This window comes from Musca vetustissima, unplaced genomic scaffold (genome assembly GCF_032173495.1).
Source record: "Musca vetustissima isolate MV318-11 ecotype Yass unplaced genomic scaffold, APGP_CSIRO_Mvet_v1 utg16177, whole genome shotgun sequence".
NCBI classification, from domain to species: domain Eukaryota; kingdom Metazoa; phylum Arthropoda; class Insecta; order Diptera; family Muscidae; genus Musca; species Musca vetustissima.
This window is the reverse complement of record NW_026882507.1, coordinates 232,030-255,604: the sequence shown is the minus strand read 5'-3', so window position 1 is coordinate 255,604 and position 23,575 is coordinate 232,030. Positions and strand designations below refer to the sequence as shown.

The following is a 23,575-nucleotide window of genomic DNA, read 5'->3' as shown; positions in this document are numbered from 1 at the left end:
ATTTCTTCTAACACACACAAAGCGATGATGAAGCTGCTCCTATGATGACGGCGGCGTTGACAACAAACGATAACTAGGAAATAAACGCGTTTTTGTTGTTGCCATTGTAGTAGTAGTTGTTGCTGTTGTTTTTTGTCATCATCAGTAGATTTGCTCTTGTTTGTTATTGCTGTTGCAGTTCATTTACAGCTTACACTAAGTCTGTCATACTTTGTCGCTCTCGCTCGTGATAATGAACTGTAGGATGCTGATGATGATGCCAGGATATTTTCAATGACACTGTTGATGGTGATTTAATTCAATTTCAAATCAATTGTCTGTGAACAAAAAGTTAGTAAAATATATACGAATATAGCCAAGAGCGAACGAAAATCTATCGCCAATTTACAAATAAAATACCGAACAAAATGTCATTCAGTTTCCTAATGACTTAGATATGCAAATAAGTGGAGAGAGATAGAAACCGAACGAGAGTATTTTTATGTGGGTCACAAAACCCAAAAATAGATTTCTCTAAACGACATTTTTCCGTCGTGTGTATGTGACTTTGGGACTGTTGAATTTGTTATTGCAAAATGTTAACACTTTTTTTTGTTGGTTTTTGGGCCAAATTGAAAATTCGTGTAAATTTTAAATGTATTCCAGTGTTTGTGGTTGTTGATAACTTTTTTACTCGGAATTTCAATTCATGTGACAATATATGTTTTAGATATTAATTGCAAAAAAATTGTGATAAAATATTGAATTAGATGTGGTCAAGAGAATGAACAAATATTTAAAAAAATATTTTGTCAAGGGGTTACTAAGGCGTAGATATTATAAAGAAGGCGTGGATTTTTTAAAGAATATTTTTTCAAGGGATTACTAAGGCCTAGATATTATAAAGAAGGCGTGGATTTTTTAAAGAATATTTTTTCAAGGGGTTACTAAGGCGTAGATATTATAAAGAAGGCGTGGATTTTTTAAAGAATATTTTTTCAAGGGGTTACTAAGGCGTAGATATTATAAAGAAGGCGTGGATTTTTTAAAGAATATTTTTTCAAGGGGTTACTAAGGCCTAGATATTATAAAGAAGGCGTGGATTTTTTATTTTTTCAAGAATATTTTTTCAAGGGGTTACGTGGATTTTTTAGGCGTAGATATTATAAAGAAGGCGTGGATTTTTTAAAGAATATTTTTTCAAGGGGTTACTAAGGCCTAGATATTATAAAGAAGGCGTGGATTTTTTAAAGAATATTTTTTCAAGGGGTTAATAAGGCGTAGATATTATAAAGAAGGCGTGGATTTTTTAAAGAATATTTTTTCAAGGGGTTACTAAGTCGTAGATATTATAAAGAAGGCGTGGATTTTTTAAAGAATATTTTTTCAAGGGGGCCTAGATAGATATTATAAAGAAGGCGTGGATTTTTTAAAGAATATTTTTTCAAGGGGTTACTAAGTCGTAGATATTATAAAGAAGGCGTGGATTTTTTAAAGAATATTTTTTCAAGGGGTTACTAAGGCCTAGATATTATAAAGAAGGCGTGGATTTTTTAAAGAATATTTTTCAAGGGGTTACCCTTCACCACACTGTGGTACAGGATATTATGTCTTTGTGCATATGTTTGTAAAAGGCAAAAGGAAAGGAGATAGACACATGGTTCCTTTTGAGAATAGGCATCGATTCATACATGTTCGCATGCAAGATGTAAACAAAGTACAAGTCGCATTTATAATCCGAATTGGATGAAATTTGGCACATGTCACTTATTCGGCCCAAGGACGAACCCGATTTGAGGTAAATAGTGAACCAAAGTCCCTACATATCCTTCGCTTTGCACGAAATTTGGCATAACGTACTGAATTGAGTGTAGTCGGATGAGTGTTAACTTTTGGGAAAATCGGTTTAGATTTGAATATAGCTCCCGAATATATTTTCGTCCGATTGTATGTAAATAGTACACCAAAGTCCCTATATATCTTTCGATGTGCACGAAATGTAGCATAGCGTACTGAATTGAGTCAAGAATGGTGTGTATTAAGTTTCATGAAAATCGTCCGATTTAATGTAAATGGTGCACCAAAGTCCCTACATATATTTTGATTTGCATGAAATTTTGCATGGGGCACTGAATTGAGCCTAGAATGATATGTGCCAAGTTTCGTGAAAATCGGTCCAGATTTGGATATAGTTCCCATATATATTTGACATACCGTAATTAATTAGGTCTAGAATGATATGTGTTAAGTTTCGTGAAAATCGGTTCAGATTTAGATAAAGGTCCCATATATATTTTCGTCCGATTTATAATAGATGGTGTACCAAAGCCCTTTAATTAATTTCGATTTGCACGAAATTTGGCACACCGTAATGAATTAGGTCTAGAATGATGTGTGTTATGTTTCCTGAAAATCGCTTCAGATTTAGATGTAGTTCCCATATTTTTTCGTCCGATTTATTGTAAATGTTGCACCAAAGTCCACATATACCTTTCGATCTGCACGAAGTTCGGCACAGAATAATGAATTAAGTCGATAATGATGTGTGCTAAGTTTCGGTTCAGATTTAGACATATATCCTATATATATTTTTTTCCGATTTTATGTTAATTGTTCACTAAAGACACAAAGTTTGTCCGATTGCGACATCATTTTGTACAATGAACTGAAGTGAAAATAAATTAATCTCTGGCAAGTTTTGTTGAAATCGGTTCAGATTTAGATTCCGATTTTACGCAATATTGACACAAAATTTCCACAAGTTAGTATAACATAGAAGTTAGATATAAATTCTGCACCAAACTCTCCAGGTGGGTCCGATTAGCTCAACATTTTGCAAAACGTACTGAAATTAGTATTGCCTAACGTTTGCCAAGTTTTGTAGGAATCGGTTCCGATTTAGATATAGTTCCCATATATAGTTTTGTCCGATTTTCAGTAAATGGTACACCAAAGACCCAACGTTAGGCCGATTGACATACAATTTTGCACAACGTACTAATGTTAAAATAACCTAGCATGTGGAAAGTTGTATAGAGCTACCATATATATTTCCCCCCGATTTTAAGTAAATGATCCACCAAGAACTCAAAATGTGGCCGATATGCACAAAACATACTGAAATTAGTATAACCTAACCTTTGACAAGTTTCGATGAAATCGGTTTAGATTTCGATATAGCTTTAATATATATATATATATATATATATTTGCTTCCGATTTTAAGTAAATGGTGTACCAAACTCCTCATGTTTATCAGATATTTATCCAAATAATCAACCGATGTCCGATTGATATTTGTTTTAAATTGATTTACATAATTTCGTCCCTTTGTAAGAAGCAACTCTATAGCTGGCCAAATGAAAAATTTAATATTGGTTGCTGAAAGACATGTTTATGGTTCCAGTTTCATTTTACTGCTCCTTCAAAAATCCGACGTCTGTTAGGATTCATCTGTTGAATATACCCAAAGTGGTGAATGGTATCATATAGTCGGCCCGTCCGACTTTACTACATTCCTTACTGGTTTAAGAATATTTTAGGGGTCATTAAGGCGTGGATTTGTTAAAGAATATTTTTCCAGGGTCAATGTAAGGCGTAGCTTTTTTAAGGATTTTTTTTCAATGTCAAACTAAGGCATGGATTTTTATACCCTTCACCACATTGTGGTACAGGGTATTATGTCTTTGTGCATATGTTTGTAACAGGCAAAAATAATCGAGATAGACACATGGTTCCTTTTGAGAATATGCATAGAATCACATTCTAAGTCGATTTATGCATGTCCGTCCGTCTGTCTGTCCATGTTAAATTGTAAACAAAGTACAGGCCGCATTTATTATCCGAATTGGATGAAAATTGGCATATTGAAATTGGGAAAAATCGGCTGAGATTTAGATATAGCTCCCATATATATATTTAACCGATTTAATGTAAACGGTCCCTATATATCTTTCGATTTGCACGAAATTTGGTACAGCCTAATCATTTAGGTCTAGAATGATGTCTGCCAATTGTCGTGAAAATCGATCCAGATTTAGATATAGCTCCCATATATAGTTTCGTCCGATTTCATTTAAATGGTGCACCAAAATCCCTATATATCCTTCGATTTGCACCAAATTTGGCATAACGTACTGAAGTGAGCCTAGAGTGATGTCTGCTTTTTTCGTGAAAATCGGTCTAGATTTACATATAGCTCCCTTTTATTATAGATTGATTTTAAGTAATTGACGCACCAAGGAACCAATAGGCTGATAGGAACAAAACTTTCTGAAATTAGAACAACCTAATCGTGACAAGTTTGTTTCAAATCGCTTAATATTTGGATAGAGCCTCCATATATATTTTCCCCCGGTTTCAAGTAAATTGGTCATCAAACTCCTCATGTTAGTCAGATTGACATCAAGTTTTGCACAACTTACAAAATTTAGCATAGAATTACGTAGTTGCGTTTTCTAGAAGTACAGACATAGCCCAACGGATGACCTATTTATATTTGTATGAAGTCGATTTACATACTTTATGGATATATCTAGGTAGATTCACATTTAAATAAATATCAACTATTTTAGTTCATCCAATTTCATTTTAATGGTCCTGTTGAATACACCCAAAGTGGTGAAGGGTATCATAAAGTCGGCCCCGTCCGACTTTACTACTTTCCTTACTGGTTTAAATGTATTTTTATAAGACCAACACAGGCGTGGTTTTTTAAAGCATTTTTTCAAGGGCTATCTACTTCACGTACTTTTTTTGAAGACTTGTTTTTTTCATATTATAATTTATTTACTATACATATACAACAATATGTTATATCCATGCAACTATCCATCATCCTTCCCCCCAAAAGGATTCAAACTTTTATTTTCCATATTTTGTAAAAAATAAGTTACATCATTTAACAACTCCCGTCCCCACAATTATTTAAATAATTTTGTTAACCCTAAATACACCTTGGACACCTATTCAACACAGAACGATGATAACTAAATTATGTGTTCACTATTTGTTTACAACTAACTGGAGTCCATCATGTCGACAACTTTTGCTAGTTTACCTTTCGAGCTTATTAAAGGTAATTTCCCTTATTATCTATGGCTCCATGGTTAACTGGACTGACTGACTAACTGACTGTCCGACTCACTGTGTTGTGGTAAAGTTATGAAAGCTTTGTAAATATTTCATAAGACCATAACGATGACATTATGTAGATGACAAGTTTTGTACTATTTTCATGTGGTAAGACGAACGAAAATGCTGTCAAAACTTTCCAAACAGCTACCCTCCTGTTGGTCATTGTACGTACGTTGGACGAAAAGGACATGCTTTCCTTTTGCTGGTAAATAACTTGACATTGAAGTGAAAATCTCTTGTAATTCACTTTGTTGTACTTTAAATGAATTTTCAATTGATTTCTTTTCTGCTTCTTGTCCTTCTTGGCTTTACTTATGAATTGCAAATGATATTAAATTCGAGGAAATTGTGTAAAATAAAAAAAAATAAGAAATGTGCTTCTCATATTAAATACTTTCGTACTTCCGTCCAGAAATTTATGCGGAAATCATTACATTACGTGGTCTTCCTGAATTTTGTCAAAGGTCAAAAAATTGTTACTTTCTATTGGTCAAGAAGAAAAAAATGAAAGGAAATGTGGAATGAAATAATTACAAATTTTCGATATTAGCTTCCTTTAGTATTTTTTTTTGTAGAAACCATAAATTTTTTAAAAATATATTTTTAATGACCAACTGAGTCGTTGATTTTTTAAAGAATATTTTTTAAAGGACCAATTGAGGCGTGGATTTTTATACCCTTCACCACACTGTGGTACAGGGTATTATGTCTTTGTACATATGTTTGTAACAGGCAAAAATAATCGAGATAGACCTATAGTTCCCTTTGAGAATATGCATAGAATCACCTTTAAAGTCGATTTCTGCATGTCCGTCCGTACGTCTGTTCATGTTAAATCGTAAATATTTTCGTCCGATTTTAGGTAAATGGCGCATCAAAGTCCCTATATATCATTCGATTTGCACGAAATTTGGCATAGTGTACTGAATTAAGTCTAGAACGATGTGTGTTAAATTTCGTGAAAATCGGTTCATATTTAGATATAGCTGCTATATATATATTATTGTCCGATTTTAGGTAAATGGTGCACCAAAGTCTCCGATTTACACGAAATTTAGCATAGCGTACTGAATTAAGCCTAGAACGATGTGTGTTAAATTTCGTGGAAATTGGTTCAGATTTAGATATAGCTCCCATATATATTTTCGTCCGATTTTATGTAAATGGGGCATCAAAGTCCCTATATATCCTTCTATTTGCATGAAATTTGGCATATGGTACTGAATTAAATTTAGAACGATGTGTGTTAAATTTCGGGAAAATCGGTTCAGATTTAGATATAGCTCCCATATATATTTTCGTCCGATTTTAGGTAAATGGTGCATCATAGTCCCTATAATACCATCGATTTGCACGAAATTTAGCATTGCGTACTGAATTAAGTCTAGAACGATGTGTGTTAAATTTCGTGAAAACCTGTTCAGATTTAGATATAGCTCCCATATATATTTTTGCCCGATTTTAAGTAAATGGGGCACCAAAGTCCCTATATATCCTTCGATTTGCATGAAATTTGGCATAGGGTACTGAATTAAATTTAGAACGATGTGTGTTAAATTTCCTGAAAACCGGTTCAGATTTAGATATAGCTCCCATATATATTTTTGTACGATTTTATTTAAAGGGGGCACCAAAGTCCCTATATATGCTTGGATTCACACGAAATTTGGCATAGCGTACTGAATTGAGTCTAGAATGATGTGCGCTAAGATTCGTGAAAATCGGTTAAGATTTAGGTATAACTCCTATATATTTTTTTGTCCGATTTTATATAAATGGTGCACCATAGATTGCAGAATGGCATGAGTATGTTCGTTACAGGGAATATTGACATGCAATTGTAAGGGTACATATGTACAATATACCCATAGTGGTGAAGGGTATCACATAGTCGGCCCAGTCCGACTTTCCTACTTTCCTTACTGGTTTTTCGATGATCAACTGAGGATTGGATTTTTTTAAAAATATATTTTCAGGGTTATCTGAGGCATGCATTTTTAAAAAAATATTTTTTCAGGGCTATGGATTTTTTAAAGAATATTTTGTCAATGACTTCTTTTTCTTCTTTACAAAAATTCTCAAAATCAATTACAATTTGACAATACAATTTTATTGCAGTTCAATAAAAATAAACCAATTTAAAAATATTGTTGTTGTCTTCTTAGTGACCATAAATAACTTCCAAAGGCAATCGAAGTGATAGCTTTCTGCCATCTAATGTCTTTTGGGACGATGCGTGCCACAATGGAAATCTTTTAAAATTTCCTCTCTAGGCTAAGCGTGCTATTTCGGATTTATACTCTTACAGATGGTGTAAATGTTAATGATACCTTTGGGTGTCATTAGGATTTCGTCGGAAAAAGTAGGCGAATGCAAATGCTGAATGATAGAACCACAATAAAATCGTTGCTACATGACCATGACAGAGTGTGTTTAAAGTAAAAATATTCATTGGATTTTGTAATTTTTTTCTGATGAAGAATTTATCGATTTCGTTTCAGATATTTTTAAAACTAATAAATTTGGGGTAATAAAAGGAAGAATTTTGGGTTCAAAATTTCCTATGGCCAAATTTTCAGCCTACTCACTTTCAAATAATATTTGAAAATTGTTCTAAAATTTTACCAGGTTTATTAGATGTTCAACAATAATATTTCCATTTAATTAAACATGTGTAATGCACAATTACATATCTATCCCCATAGCAATTTATGAATGCTCTATCTCTCTCACACACACAGATTCCCTCTCATCATTATCCTAATTAATATCATACATTATAAACATACTTTCATCCACATTATAAATTATTACACAACATACCCATATATATATATACACATTTTAATATATATTTTCAAACTTCAATTATTTGTTTCCAGTCTACTCTGGTCCCGACCCATCCCTTTGGCATGGTACTTTGGTCCACAATGGGAGCGTAAATATGGTTATAAATGGCCCAGAGCTTTGTGTGATAATTGGATTCGTAACGATAGATTTTTGAGGTAAGTGAAAAATATGTTCTCATCATTTAGTGTTGTTGCTGTTGTTGTTTTAGATTGTTACATATGTTCGAGATTTGAGATGGCTATTAATGGTCTGTTGAACGTTGAACGAATGCCTGACTCAATACCTATGGGCAGGAGTGAAAATTGTGGGAGCAAAAAAAAAAAAAAAACAATATTGTAATATAACATGTGTTATAAACCACAAAAATACAACAGACTATAGGACGAAAACTGAGAAAACGTATACTGGAAGAAATTGCGAAGAGGATATAAAAAGCAACGAACAGGGTTTTTAAAGAATATTTTTTTAACGAACATAAAATGCGTGGATTTTTTAAATATTTTTTCCATAACCAACTGAGGATATGGACATACTCAAGCGTGGATTTTTGGAGAATTATTTTCCAAGGACCAACAGAAAGACGGATTTTTTCCAAGACCAATGCGTAGATTTTTAAAAGAATAATTTTTCAATACCAAGACCAATGCGTAGATTTTTAAAAGAATAATTTTTCAATACCAAGACCAATGCGTAGATTTTTAAAAGAATAATTTTTCAATACCAAGACCAATGCGTAGATTTTTAAAAGAATAATTTTTCAATATCAAGACCAATGCGTAGATTTTTAAAAGAATAATTTTTCAATACCAAGACCAATGCGTAGATTTTTAAAAGAATAATTTTTCAATACCAAGACCAATGCGTAGATTTTTAAAAGAATAATTTTTCAATACCAAGACCAATGCGTAGATTTTTAAAAGAATAATTTTTCAATACCAAGACCAATGCGTAGATTTTTAAAAGAATAATTTTTCAATACCAAGACCAATGCGTAGATTTTTAAAAGAATAATTTTTCAATACCAAGACCAATGCGTAAATTTTTTAAGGGCTATGAAATGCGTAGATTTTTTAAAAACAATTTTTTAAAGCGTAGATTTTTAAAGGCTATGAACTACGTAGATTTTTTAAAAACAATTTTTTAAGGCGTAGATTTTTAAAAGCGTAGATATTTTTAAAACAATTTTTAAGGGCTATGAAAGGCGTAGATATTTTTAAAACAACTTTTAAGGGCTATGAAAGGCGTAGATTTTTTAAAACGATTTTTAAGGCGTCGATTTTTTAAAAACAATTTTTAAGGCGTCGATTTTTTAAAAACCATTTTTAAGGCGTCGATTTTTTTAAAACAATTTTTAAGGCGTAGATTTTTAAGGGCTATGAAATTAGTAGATTTAAGGGAACCCCTCCCATTCTCGATTTAAATTTTTCAAAATTTTCAATGGGCTGATAAATCAATACCAATGCTTATTAAGGTTTGTAACTTTGCACATATATATTTGAAGATTTAAAAAGGAAGAAAAATAATTTACAAAAAATTTTTGTTGTTGTCTTGTTGTTGTTTTTTGTAATTAAAGAAAAGTCCTTATTTTTGATGGCGGGCATGATAACTCCTCACTGGAACATCGGAATCCGAAAATTCCAACGATGTTAGAAAGAGTACATGTCTGGCTCTCGTATGAACTAGGATTATTGACCTCGCTCTAAAATTAACAAAATGGCGGACCTTTGAAAAAATATTTTTGGAAAATCGCCGATTTTTGACCAAAAATCAAGTTAAAAAATAAGGAAGATCTTCACCGATTGGCTTTATCCTAGTTCATACGATAGCTATACACTCACAGAGAAACGTGTAAAAATTTGGAATCGATTGGGTTATTAGCTTTTGAGTTATCGTGCCCGCCATTCGCATAAGAGAAAAACGCGTTTATAGTTTGAGAAGCCCTTTAGCCGTCACTTAATGCTGACACAATAAATCGGCTATATCTTCAAGAGTTCTTGAGATTTTCACTTGAAATTTTGTAGGGACATTCTTGAATTAGTGTAGATTCGAATTAAATCAAAAAAATTTTTGACCCCGAGAATGGGGGGGGGGGGGGGGGTCCCCTTAAAAAAAAATATTTTATGACGTAGATTTTTTAAAAACAATTTTTTAATGCGTAGATTTTTAAGGGCTATGAGAGGCGTAGATTTTAAAGTGCTTCATAAGGGTTATGAAAGGCGTAGATTTTTATACCCTTCACCACACTGTGGTACAGGATATTATGTTTTTGTGCATATGTTTGTAACAAGCAAAAATAATCGAGATAGACACATGGTTCCTTTTGAGAATATGCATAGAATCACTTTCTGAGTCGATTTATGCATGTCAGTCCGTCCGTTCATCTGTCCGTCTTTCCATCTGTAGATGTTAAATTGTAAACAAAGTACAGGTCGCATTTATAATCCGATTTGGATGAGATTTGGCATAGGTCACTTATTTTTACCCAAGGACGAATCCTATTGATATTGGGAAAAATCGGTACAGATTAAGATATAGCTCCCATATATATTTTCGTCCGATTTAAGGTAAATGGGACACCAAAGTCCCTCTATGTCTTTCGATTTGCATGAAATTGACACAGAGTACTGAATTAGGTCCAGAATGATATGTGCCAAGTTTCGAGAAAATCGGTTCAAATTTAGATATAGCTCCTAAATATATTTTCGTCCGATTTAAGGTAAATGGTGCACCAAAGTACCTATATATATTTCGATTTTCACGAAATTTGCACAGCGTACTGAATTAGGTCTATAATGATGTGTGTTAAGTTTTCTGAAAATCAGTCCAGATTTAGATATAGTTCCATATATATTTTTTCGTCCGATTTAAGGTAAATAGTGCACCAAAGTCCCTCATTCGATTTGCACGAAATTTGGTATAGCGTACTGAATAGAGTCTAGAATTATGTGTGGCGAGTTTCGGGAAAATCGGTTCATATTTAAATAAGCTCCCATATATATTTTCGTCGGATTTTATGTAAATGGTGCACCAAAGTCCCTATATATTCTTCGATTTGCATGAAATTTGGCATAGCGTACTGAATTGATTCGTGAAAATCGGTTCAGATTTAGATATAGCTCCCATATATTTTTCGTCCGATTTAATGCAAATGGTGTACCAACGTCCCTATATATCTTTCGATTTGCACGAAATTTGGCATTGGGTACTGAATTAGAATGATATGTGCTAAATTTCGAGAAAATCGGTTCAGATTTAAATATAATTCACATATATAGTTTTGTCCGATTTTATGTAAACGGTGCACCAAAGTCTCTATATATCTTTCGACATGCGTGAAATTTTGCATGGTGTCTAGAATGACGTGTGCTAAATTTCGAGAAAATCGATTCAGATTTTTGTCCGATTTAAGGTAAATGGGACTCCAAAATCCCTATATACCTTTCGATTTAAACGAAATTTGGTATAGACTACTGAAATAGGTCCAGAATGATGTGTGCTAAGTTTCGTGAAAATCAATTCAGATTTAGATTTAGCTCCCATATACATTTTCGTCCGAATTAATGTAAATTGTGCACTAAAGTCCCAAAGTTCTGTACAATATACTGAAGTTACTATAATTGAACGTTTTGTAGAAGTAGAAGTATTTCTAACCACTTCTTTTACAGAAATGTTGTGTTTTTTCTGTATTTGTATTTACACTTAATGTTGTTGTTGTTCTGCATGGGGATAACAAAAGTGGTGAGGGGTGTCATATAGTCGGCCCAGTCCGACTTTATTACTTTCCTTACTGGTTTGTAAGTTTTTTAGTTCCGAATTAATTTTTTCAGTGTATATCAAAACACCCATTGACCGCTCAGTAGTGTGGTTGATGTGTTGGCTTAATTAAAAAGTGTTTGAAGTTAGGTTTCTCTGGCAGAACCTTGTCGGTGTATTCCTACTGTTGGTTTTGTAATTATTGCCATTTTAGCAGTTTTTCCTACCATGAGGTAGTTACAGTTGTTGTTCATAACTATGGTTGCCAGTAGTTAATTATATTGTGGCAGAGGAAAATGTGTGGTTGGTTGAACTCACAAACACAAAACCCAAAAGGAAAAAAATAGATAAAAATATTTTTTTATTATTTTTTTTTTGAAGTTTTATTACAACAAAAATACTGGTTAGATGAAACTCGTGTTATTGCAATAAAAATGGAAAAATTGTTCAATTGTTTGAAGAAAGTTTTTGCCCAACCCACAATTTTTATTGTTTCACTTGCTGGCTGCAAACGGCATTCAAGTGCACAACATGCAACAAATTTGCCATGATTTTGCATTGTGTCCATTGACTTTTTTGGGGGAGCGTATTTAAGTGAGGGTATTTTATGTCTTTATTTTTGCGTTTTTATTTAATTTTCTTTTCTATCATGTTTTAATTGTTTTTTTTTCAGAAATTTCGCTGCTGACTTACCCCTGTGTCCTTGCACTCTGGAACAGGCCGTATATGATAAGGGTCGTTACAGGCCAGACCGTGATTGTGACAAGGACTCAAATCCAACATGTTTGCGTCACAAGGGTGCCATCCATTGTGTGGTCAGTGGAACGCCAACGTAAGTAAAAAAAGTAAAAATTATTAGGGTTTTTTTATAGAATACTTTTTATGGGTCAGGGGAGAGGTAGATTTTTAACGAAGTATTTTTAATGGACCATCCAAGGCGTAGATATTTAAAAGAATTATTTTTGATGAACCCTCCAAAGCTTAGATTTCCTAAAGATTTTTGTTTGTTCAACACACCAAGATTTAAATTGTTTAAAGATTTATTATTATTTTTGGTGGACCCTCGAAGGCTTAGATATTTTTAAGATTTTTTTTGATGGCCATCGATTTTTAAAGAATTATTTTTGAGGGACCCTCCAAAGCGTAGTTTTTTTACAGAATTACTTTTGAATTACTCTGAAGCGTAGATGTTTTAAAAATATTGTTTTGGGACCATATAACCACCCGAATAGTAGAATATTTTTCTGTAACCGTTATTTTTTTTAAAGAATATTTTTTCTGGCCATACAATGTTTAGTTTTTTAAAGAATTATTTTTAATGCACCATCCAAGGCGTAGATTTTTCCAGAATATTTTTACTGGGACCATCCAAGGCCTAGATTTTTAAAGAATATTTTTTCTGGGACCATCTGAAGTGTTGAGTTTCAACACACCAAGATTTAAATTGTTTAAAGATTTATTATTATTTTTGGTGGACCCTCGAAGGCTTAGATATTTTTAAGATTTTTTTTGATGGCCATCGATTTTTAAAGAATTATTTTTGAGGGACCCTCCAAAGCGTAGTTTTTTTACAGAATTACTTTTGAATTACTCTGAAGCGTAGATGTTTTAAAAATATTGTTTTGGGACCATATAACCACCCGAATAGTAGAATATTTTTCTGTAACCGTTTGGAGCGTAGATTTTTAAAGAATATTTTTTCTGGGACCATACAATGTTTAGTTTTTTAAAGAATGATTTTTAATGCACCATCCAAGGCGTAGATTTTTCCAGAATATTTTTACTGGGACCATCCAAGGCCTAGATTTTTAAAGAATATTTTTTCTGGGACCATCTGAAGTGTTGAGTTTTAAAGAATATTTTTTCTGGGACCGTCTGAAGCGTAGATTTTTAAAGAATATTTTTTTCTGGGACCATCCAAGGCCTAGATTTCTAAAGAAAATTTTTTTGTGGGCCCACCTGAAGAATAGATTTTCAAAGATTAACTGTTTTGGGACCATCTGAAGCGTAGATTTTTAAAGAATATTTTTTTCTGGGACCATCCAAGGCCTAGATTTCTAAAGAAAATTTTTTTGTGGGCCCACCTGAAGAATAGATTTTCAAAGATTAACTGTTTTGGGACCATCTGAAGCGTAGATTTTTAAAGAATATTTTTTTCTGGGTCCACCTGAAGAGTAGATTTTGAAAGAATAACTTTTTTGGGACCATCTGAAGGTTTTTAAGAGAATATTTTTCTAGAGAAGATTTTTTACAACAAATCCTTTTAAATTTCTCCCCTTTCCTCTAGTGCTCAAGGTGCCGAACAACAATGCTGTTACGATCGTTATGGATTCCTTATGCTGTCACAGGATCAAGTATGGGGTTCACGGCCACGACGCATTCACAACTTAGGTAAAATGCCCTGGAACGAAGCTAGTAAAGTGCCCACGCTCTCAACATGGTTCCACGATATGCGTCCCTTCTATTCGTGCTGTTATTGGCAAGAAGAACAGGCAGTCGGTTGTGAAACCTATCGTTTTGAACGACGTCCATCCCAAGATTGTGTAGCCTATCAGGCTCCCGGTGTTGCAGGTGTCTTTGGTGATCCTCATTTCATTACATTCGATGGTACTCAATATACCTTTAACGGGCTGGGTGAATTTGTTCTATCGCGTAGTGTTGATGCCGATCAGAGATTTGAAGTACAGGGTCGATTTGAACAAGTACCAAATAATGTATATGGTCCAGTACCTGCTACCCAATTGACTGCTTTGGCTATGCGTGGTAATACAACAACAACAATTGAAGTGCGTATCCGTCCTCAACATGCTCGCTGGCGTTACAAGATGGACGTTTTGGCCGATGGTCGTCGTGTCTACTTTGATCGTGAATCGCTGAAATTCCAACATTTTGATGGTGTCACTGTTTATACCCCTACCTATTTGTTGAATCAGTCCCAGGTTGTGGTTATGTTTGATTCTGGTATTGGTGTGGAGGTAATCGAAAATGAGGGCTTTATGACGGGTCGTGTTTATTTGCCATGGAACTTTATTGTAAGTTTGAAAAAAAAACACATCATTTGAATTTTTAAAAATTTAAAATTTTGTATATTTTAGAACAAAACCGCCGGCTTGTTTGGCAACTGGAGTTTCAATCCCATGGACGATTTCACTTTACCCAATGGCCAGGTGCTGAATATCAATCCCACCGACTTTAAATCGATTCACAATCAATGGGCCATGCATTGGATGTTGGCTGATCGTGATTTGCCTGGCTTGGGAGCTGCTTTGTTCACACGAGAATTTGGTCGTACAGCAAGTTACTTTTCAAATGCCTCCTTTGTGCCGAATTATATACAGGAGCCGGCCAACTTCCTGCCAGCAAATCGATCATATGATATTGAAAAAGCCGAAGATCTGTGTGGAGAATCGTATCAGTGTCGATATGATTATGGCATGACGCTAAATCGAGATTTGGCCCACTTTACGAAAAATTATTACGATAGTTTGATTAATATAAGGACATTGAATTCACAGTAAGTGTAACAACTGACCCATTTTTTATGTATTTTTCCCTAATAAAATGCCTTTCTCAGACGTGTGGTATCCTGCGGTGTCTTGGAAACACCTCGTTTTGGCCGTAAATTGAGTTTCAATTTCATGCCCGGTGCCAAGGTATCATTTGAATGTAACGAAGGTTTCGTTCTAATTGGCGATCAAAGACGTGAATGCTTGTCCAATGGTTTGTGGAATATTCCGGAATACGGTTATACAACTTGTCTACGTAAGTTTCAGAGACTTTTCGTTTTTTCTTTTCTTATTTATTTTACAAGAAGTTATTGGCGGTGTTATAAAGTGAGGAATGATACACTTTTATTTTAAAATTGAAAAGGGTATGTCAACTTTAAAGGTAAAGCGTAAATATTTAAGAGACCTATCATAGATAGATATTTAAAGAATTATTTTTGGTGGACCATTGGAGGCGTACAATAATTAAAGAACTATTTTTTAAATCTACTTTTCCGATAGTGTGAAGTAGATAAAAAATAATAATATTGAGGATCAATCGGGGTCGTAGTTTCTTTTAAAATATTTTTGATGGTACATCGGCGTAGATTCTTTATATAATCATTTTTGAGGGACCATCGGAGGCCAATATAATCATCGTATCATGAATCGTATATTTCTTAAAAACACACACTTTTTTCTGTGATAAACTAAAGAGTAGATTTTTAAGAATATTTTTTCTGAGACCATCGGAGGCGTAGATTTGTATAGAATTATTTTTGATGAACCATCGCAGGCGTAGATTTTTAAATTTTTTTAGTGGACCATTGGAGGCGTAGAATTTTTAAAGAATTATTTTTTTAAGAATAATTCTTCTGAGACCATCGGATGCGTAGATATTTTAAAGAATATTTTTTCTGCGGCCATCGGAATCGTAGATATTTTAACGAGTAATTTTTCCAAGACAATGCTTACATTTATGAAGAATAATTATTTAGGACCAAATAAAGCGTGGATTTTTAAAATAATGTTTTTAGGTCCCATTGATGCTAGAATTTTTTTAAAAAATATATTTTAGGGCCCAGTGAAGAGTGGTTTTAAGGCATATTTTTAGGAACCAAAGAAACGTGGATTTTTTAAAGAATACTTTTTAGGAATTAATGAAGGGTTGATTTTTTTAAAGTATATTTTTTAGGACCCAATGAAGTGTGGATTTTTTAAGAATATTTTAGGACCCAATGAAGCGTTGATTTTTTAAGAATATTTGTAGGACCCAATGAAGCGTGGATTATTTATTTAAGAATTAAAGGCTTGGACAGTTCCTGAAGAAATATTCTTAAAAATTCGCGCCATGGGTAGTGAAATAAAATTTTTAAAAAATATAAATAATATATAAGCCAAAAATCTTATGATCGTTATAGTTCTTGGGTAGTCCCTAATAAATTTAAGCCCAATCAAAATTATGATCTTTATAGTAACTAAATAATAGTCTTTAAGGATCCATGCCTAGGGTAGTCCTTGAAATAAATTTTCTTTAAGGATCCATGCCTTGGGTAGTCCTTGAAAAAATATTCCTTAAGGGGACCCCCCCCCCCCGTTCTCGGTTTCAAAAAATTTAATTTTGTATTTTGATTTAATTCGAACCTACATTAATTCAATTCTCTATAAATTTTCAAGTGAAATAGCCGATTTATTGTGCTAGCATCAAGTGACGGCAAGAGGGCTTCTCAAACTTAAAACGCATTTTTCTCCAAACCGCGTTTTGGCGGGCACGATAACTCTAAAACTAATAATCCGATCGATTCCAAATTTAGGGACATTTTTCTGTGAGTGTATTTTTTAACTTAGTTTGTGGTCAAAAATAGGTGATTTTCCAAAAAAAAAAAAAAAAAAACAGTAAGGAAAGTAGTAAAGTCGGACGGGGCCGACTATATGACACCCTTCACCACGTTGGGTATATCCAACTATTGAATCATAACAGACGTCAAATTTTTAAAGGTCCAGGGACAAAATTATGTAAATCAATTTAAATCTTAACCGATTTCAACTAAACTTGCCACACATTATGTTATAGTAACTTCAGTACGTAGTGCAAAATTTTGTGCCGATTGGACCCACATTGGTGAAGAATTTATATCCAACTTCTAGGTTATTCTAACTCCAGTACGTTGTGCAAAATTTGTGTCAATTTTGTGTAAAATCGGACGACACATTTTACATTAAATCGGACGAAAATATTTTTACGAAACTTAACACACATTATTCTATACCTAATTCATTACGCTATGCCAAATTTCATGAAAATTGAAAGATATATAGGGACTTTGGTACACCATTTGTCTTAAATCGGACGAAAATATATATGGGAGCTATATCTAAATCTGAACCGATTTTTCCCAATTTCAATAGGGTTCGTCCTTGGGCCAAATAAGTGGCTTGTGCCAAATTTCATCTACATCGGATCATAAATGCGACCTGTACTTTGTTTACAATTTAACATCTACAGACGGACGGACGAACAGACATGCATAAATCGACTCAGAAAGTGATTCTATGCATATTCTCAAAAGGAACCATGTGTCTATCTCGTTTCCTTTTGCCTGTTACAAACATATGCACAAAGACATAATACCCTGTACCACAGTGTGGTGAAGGGTATAAAAATTTAAATTATTTCTTGCGCGAAGTCAATAAATCTTATTCATACGAGAGCCAGACATGTACTCTTTCTATCACCGTTGGAATTTTCCCTTAAGGCGTGGACCCGCTTTGGGTAGTCCTTGAAAGAAAAATCCTTAAGAGTCCACGCTTAGGGTAGTCCTTCAAAAAAAATAATCAAGAGGCCACGCTTTGGGTAGTCCTTGAAAAAAATCCTTAAGAGTCCACACCTTGGGTAGTCCTTGAAAAAAAATTCCTTAAGAGTCCACGCCTTGGGTAGTCCTTGAAAAAACATACCTTAAAAATCCACGCCTTGGGTAGTCTTTGAATTACATATTATTTTATAATCCACGCCTTGGGCAGTCTTTGAAAAAAATATTCTTTAAGGATCCACGTCTGGGGTAGTCCTTGAAAAACAATTTCTTTAAGGATCCACGCCTTAGGTAATGCTTCAAAATGTGTTTCTCAAAATTCTACGTCATCGTCAGTCCTTGAAAAAAAGATTTTTAAGAATCAACGCCATAGATAGTCTTTAAAAATCTAAGTTTCAGCCCTTATTAAACTTCTTTGAATAAATAAATCCCCCTTAATTCCACGTTTTTTTAGAACAAGTTCCAAAAAATATTTGTACAAACTAGCTTTAGAACATTAAGAATTCGGCATAAAACTACGAGCATAGTCCATTCTCCTTAAGAATTCCAAATGCCTGTCCTTCAAAAAAGTATTTAAGTAAAATTTGGCTCTTTCAAATTATATAATAGCAAATACGTTAATCCTGCAAATATAGACCTATAAAATACAGTTTAAAAATTAAGCTTATAGTCTTCTAAGAATTCCATTGTAAAAGATTCAAGGGTATTAGCTATCCTCTCAAAAACCTCGCCAAATAACTTCCTTCAATTTTTATTTATTCTTACCATCCTTTTTATAATTTTTCATCAATGCATATCGAATTTTATTTCAAACATCTCTCTCATTAACATATAATTTTTCCTCAATCGAATAAACCCCTTAACTTCGTTCCACGTTAAACAACTACAAACCTCCCCCATACAGGTGAAGTTTTCTATACCCGACGTGTGGCTTTCATAGCAATTGGCATTATCATAGCTGTTATCCTGCCCCTTATGCTGTGCATTGTTTGTGGTGTCTATCGTTTCCGTCAGAAACAATTGAAGGAGGATCCTCAATGGCAAATGACGTTGCCCCGTTCTCGTGCCTCATCGCGTACCAACCTCCGGGCTCTGAATGCAAATGGCGATTATGACAGCGATACGGATGCAACGGGAACTCTTAAGAAAAGTAGGTCATATGATAAAGTTTATCGAACGAATGAACCATTACCGGGCAAACCACGCATTGATTTTCCAGCTAAAAAATGGGATCTGGACGATGGGGATGTGACATCATCAGAAGGTAGTGAAAATAAAGATACAAAATTAGCAAAGGATATTGAATACATTAATAAAACAGGTGAGAAGCCGAAGCAGATGGGTCGTCGTTCGTTGCGTGGCGTATCGGGTACGGATCAGGATCAGTTGCCGGAACATGACGAGCATGATGAGCAGCATCAGGGCGCTGGAGTTGATCACAATGAACATGATGATGATGGTGTGGGTGTGCCACACCCGGCGGGTTATCATCAACCACCCTCACCCGAGGCTGATGAGCATGATGAACATGGATTGCCGTTGCATCAACAACCACACCCGGCCAGTGGCGTCGCTCAGGGCCAGTACAGTCCAACATTTAGTGGTGCCGATAGCAGTTTCAGTGGTGAAAGTTATCATCCCAATAACCCGCCAGCAACACGTTATGGCGGTGTACCCGTATTGCCGAATGCCAATAGTCAGTATTTCAATAGGCCACCATCTAGTTTGCCACTGGCAGGAACAACTACTGCCCCAGCTCCAGTGCGTCCGGCCCCCATTGTGGGTACTCCTCTGACCCAGGATAATGGTTTGCCTTCACCTCCCCATGCAGCATCCCCCACCCCATCTGCCCTTAACCAAAGATCCACTGAAGTCTAACAAACTAATTCATAACAAAAAATAATGACAAGTAAAAAACTAATCCCATAAACGACAATAACAACCCATAACCCATCATAAACCCCGATCCACCAAAAAAAAAAAACCAAATAACAACAACATCAAGAAAATGGTATGACATTCATTTTGGCATTGGAAAAATTTTTCTCTATAATACACTTCGGCAACTCATGGGGTCTTGTCATGCGGTAAACATTTATTCCATCACTACCACTACAATTACAGAACCGATCATTACAAGCTATCAAGTTCAAATTGTAATAATTTTAATTTTTAATGTTTTTTAATATAATTGTTTAAAGGAATTCATATACTATATCTATTTTTTTAATTTTTTATGTAACTAAGAAATCATAAACGCTAATAAAAATAATTAACATTCATGCTAACATTAAACTTAAATGTTGGTTACAGAAAACAAATCGCTTCAAAATATGTTTTTCATTGTAAAATCCATACAATCGCTGGGTATAAAGTCAGTCCATTCCATTAGCATTTTATGACATAGAACATGGATATAAGGACCCTTTTTCTGAATGTCAAATGCATATTAACATTAGAAATATTTTCCTTGAGAATTTTGTCAACAGAAAATATTTTGATTTATAGATTTTTGGTTCTTTAGTAAAATATCAAGATTTGACCTCCAGAAATTGGCTCCGTACATCGATATATGTGTCTGTTTGTATTTATTATATTAAAAAATATCGAAAAACATATAACAACTAAACGCTTTATATAATATTAATTTTACCTTACAGCCGTTTTTAATATTTAATTCATTCTCATTTTTGTTGAATTCTTAATTTTTTGGATTTAAAATTTATTTTATTTTTTATTTGTTAAAATATAAAAAATGTAAATCCTGAATTTTTTTAACGTAAATATATTTCAAAATTTTATTTTGTTTTAACAAAATATTGAATATTTTACTTTAATTATTGTTTTTTAGCAAATATAAGCCTACCAAATATACTCCCGACATATTAAAATCTCTTGGGAGTTTATTTGCGGCACCTCGAAATATTATTTATTGGTGTAAGCTTCTATTCCGATTTAATCATGTGCCTTCCTATTTCCCAATTGAATGGATACAAATTTATCATTCCGTGTTCTTGGAGGACAAAAACGTCTTCGCAGAAAAATTTCAATTTAGGTGACCATACGTATTTAAAATTTAAAAGGGGTAAACTGTTTCTGTAGAGGCTTATAGGACAATGATTTGACATTGTCCCATATAGAAGTTGGGCGCCACTTAAAGTATTTTAAAGGTTCTAGTCACATTTTCCCACCTATATATATATATATATATATATTTGGTATTTCCGTTACTACAAATACTTCCTAGCAGAAATTTGTCAATGACGCGTAAATAAGGGCTCAACTGGTTTACTGTTATTTTAAACCTAACACTTCTCTAGTGTATAAACAGTATAATGAAAACAATTTTGAAAAATTGTCATTAAAATCGCATATGAAGCCCTCCACACCATCTTACATCGAGTTCTATATGTTTACGTTGTAGCATTGTTTTATGGTTAGTATCGTTAGTTGGACATTCCATTGCACAAGTCAAAATATTCACCGAATACCGCATAAAGTATACATATTTCTGATCAGAATTAAATTCCATCTGAATTTAGCCATGCAATGTCCGTCTGTTGATAGCACGTTAGAGGTCGTAATATTTAAGATATCTGCTACAATTTGTACTTCTATGATCCTTCAAAAACTTCTTTAAAAATCTAAGCTTTAGTCCTTCTAAAATTTCTTTAAAAAATCTAAGCTTTAGTCCTTCTAAAACTTCTTTATAAATGTAAGCTTTGGTCCTTCAAAAAATTATTTAAAAAATCTTCCAAAACTTCTTTAAAAATCTAAGCTATGGTCCCTCAAAAACATCTTAAAACCAGTGAGCGGAGCAGTATAGTCGGACGGGGCCGACCATACGATACCCCACTCAACTACCACAGAACTCTATCTTTCTGAGAATTTTTATTCCGGGCCTGGGTAATATTTCGTGCACAATCTTGCCCGATTAAAGGTCAACAGCACCTCTTCCTTACACTGACATATTTTCCGAATATTACCAATATTCAGTACAGCCATTCAAATTATTTGTCCCGTGTTTTTTTTTGTGATGTTTGGCTTATAATTGTAGCCTATATATATCGAATCGAAAAAAAGTTTTCGGTCCACTTCATCCCAAAATTATTATCTGATCATTACCGAAAATTATAGGCGTTGTCCATGCTATATTTACGCCCTCCTATGTAGTAATGGTTTTATTAAATAATATCTGAATACCTAAGTACCTGTAAATATTTACGTGTAACTCCCACATCCGAGTACATGTGACAATATAATTGGTATCAATTTAAAGGTCAAGCACTCCTCTTGTATATACTATCAACTTCAACTATCAACTATAATACCCTGACAACATAGTTGTGTAGGGTATAAAAATCTACAATTTGGTCCTACAAAAACTTCTTTAAAAAATCTACGCTTTAGCCCTTCAAAATATTTTTTAACGGTTTGGTCCTCCAGAAAACTTTTCAAAAATCTACGCTTTGGTCCTTCAAAATATTATAAAAGAATTATGCTTTGTGTCCTTAAAAAAATTAGAAAAAAATAATGATTTTGTCCTTAAAAAAATTCTATAAAAATCTTAGCTTTGGTCCGTAAAAACAAATTTGTAAAAATCTTCGCTTTAAAAATCCACGTTTTGGTCAATATTGGCCCATGTTTTCGGGTATACCCAATATATACGGCATTTTGGGCACGTTTTTCAATGGAATTGGAGTAAAATTATCCTCCATATATCTTTTCCCCAAAATTTTTGATATTTTGATTCCAGATACTTTTTCTTTCGAATAGTTTGTAATTATATATTTTTTGTGTTCATTAGGTGACAAATGTTTCTTATAAAAAAATGATCATGGACCGCTATTGATAATTTTTTACAAGAGACATTTGCCACCTAATGAATAGTATAGTCCCCTAATATAATGGAACCCCATATTTTCTCATTCGATCTCGTTCGATGGCAATTATCCCCACCAATAATTTCGTTTCTACGACAGAGGGGTTCGACCCGATCCGAAACGACCCGAGTCTTACTCGGCCAACGTCTGTCACCTCAGCCCATTGTGTAAAAGCAATAGGGCTGCTACAACAACAACCAATAATTGTACATGTCGATCATTGGTTATAATATCCTTATAAAGGTTCACCCCCTTAATAGGTTTTTGGATGGTATTAGACACATTTCCCAAGAGAAATGATTATATTTTTACATTAGAGATTTATTAGAATTTAAGAATTTTTTCCTGTAGGTTTTTTGAGATTTTTTTATTCGAGGGTGTGAAATTTTAAATCCTAAGGCCTGGATTTATTTGAGAATATATTACAGTCAAATATATAGTCGTGTCTTATTTAAAAAGTGATTTTTCAGAGGAAAATACCTTTGAAAAATAATGTAAATTTCCAACAGACTGTTAATCCATTGTTTAAAATATTATTTTCTTATGTCCTTTTCAATATTTTACAACAATAGACTTCCAATCAGAACCTCTTTTTTCTTTAATTGTATTATTTTCTTTTCGCCTTTGTTAATGTATTGTTGTTTTTTTAATTGCTAAATTTTCAATTAATTCCATTATC

General features: G+C 33.6%; 1 protein-coding gene across 1 annotated transcript in view; it reads left to right on the top strand.

The window, feature by feature from the left end:
- The window catches only part of LOC133328980 (protein mesh), a 90,585-nt gene extending 70,694 nt beyond the window's left edge, over window positions 1-19,891 (top strand). Inside the window, exons 10-15 of the mRNA XM_061537483.1 lie at window positions 7,998-8,120; window positions 12,392-12,550; window positions 14,006-14,750; window positions 14,814-15,232; window positions 15,293-15,480; window positions 18,918-19,891. Of these exons, the coding sequence (XP_061393467.1) occupies window positions 7,998-8,120; window positions 12,392-12,550; window positions 14,006-14,750; window positions 14,814-15,232; window positions 15,293-15,480; window positions 18,918-19,891 (2,608 nt within the window). The remainder of the gene's footprint in view (window positions 1-7,997; window positions 8,121-12,391; window positions 12,551-14,005; window positions 14,751-14,813; window positions 15,233-15,292; window positions 15,481-18,917) is intronic.
- The last annotated feature ends 3,684 nt before the right edge of the window (window positions 19,892-23,575 follow it).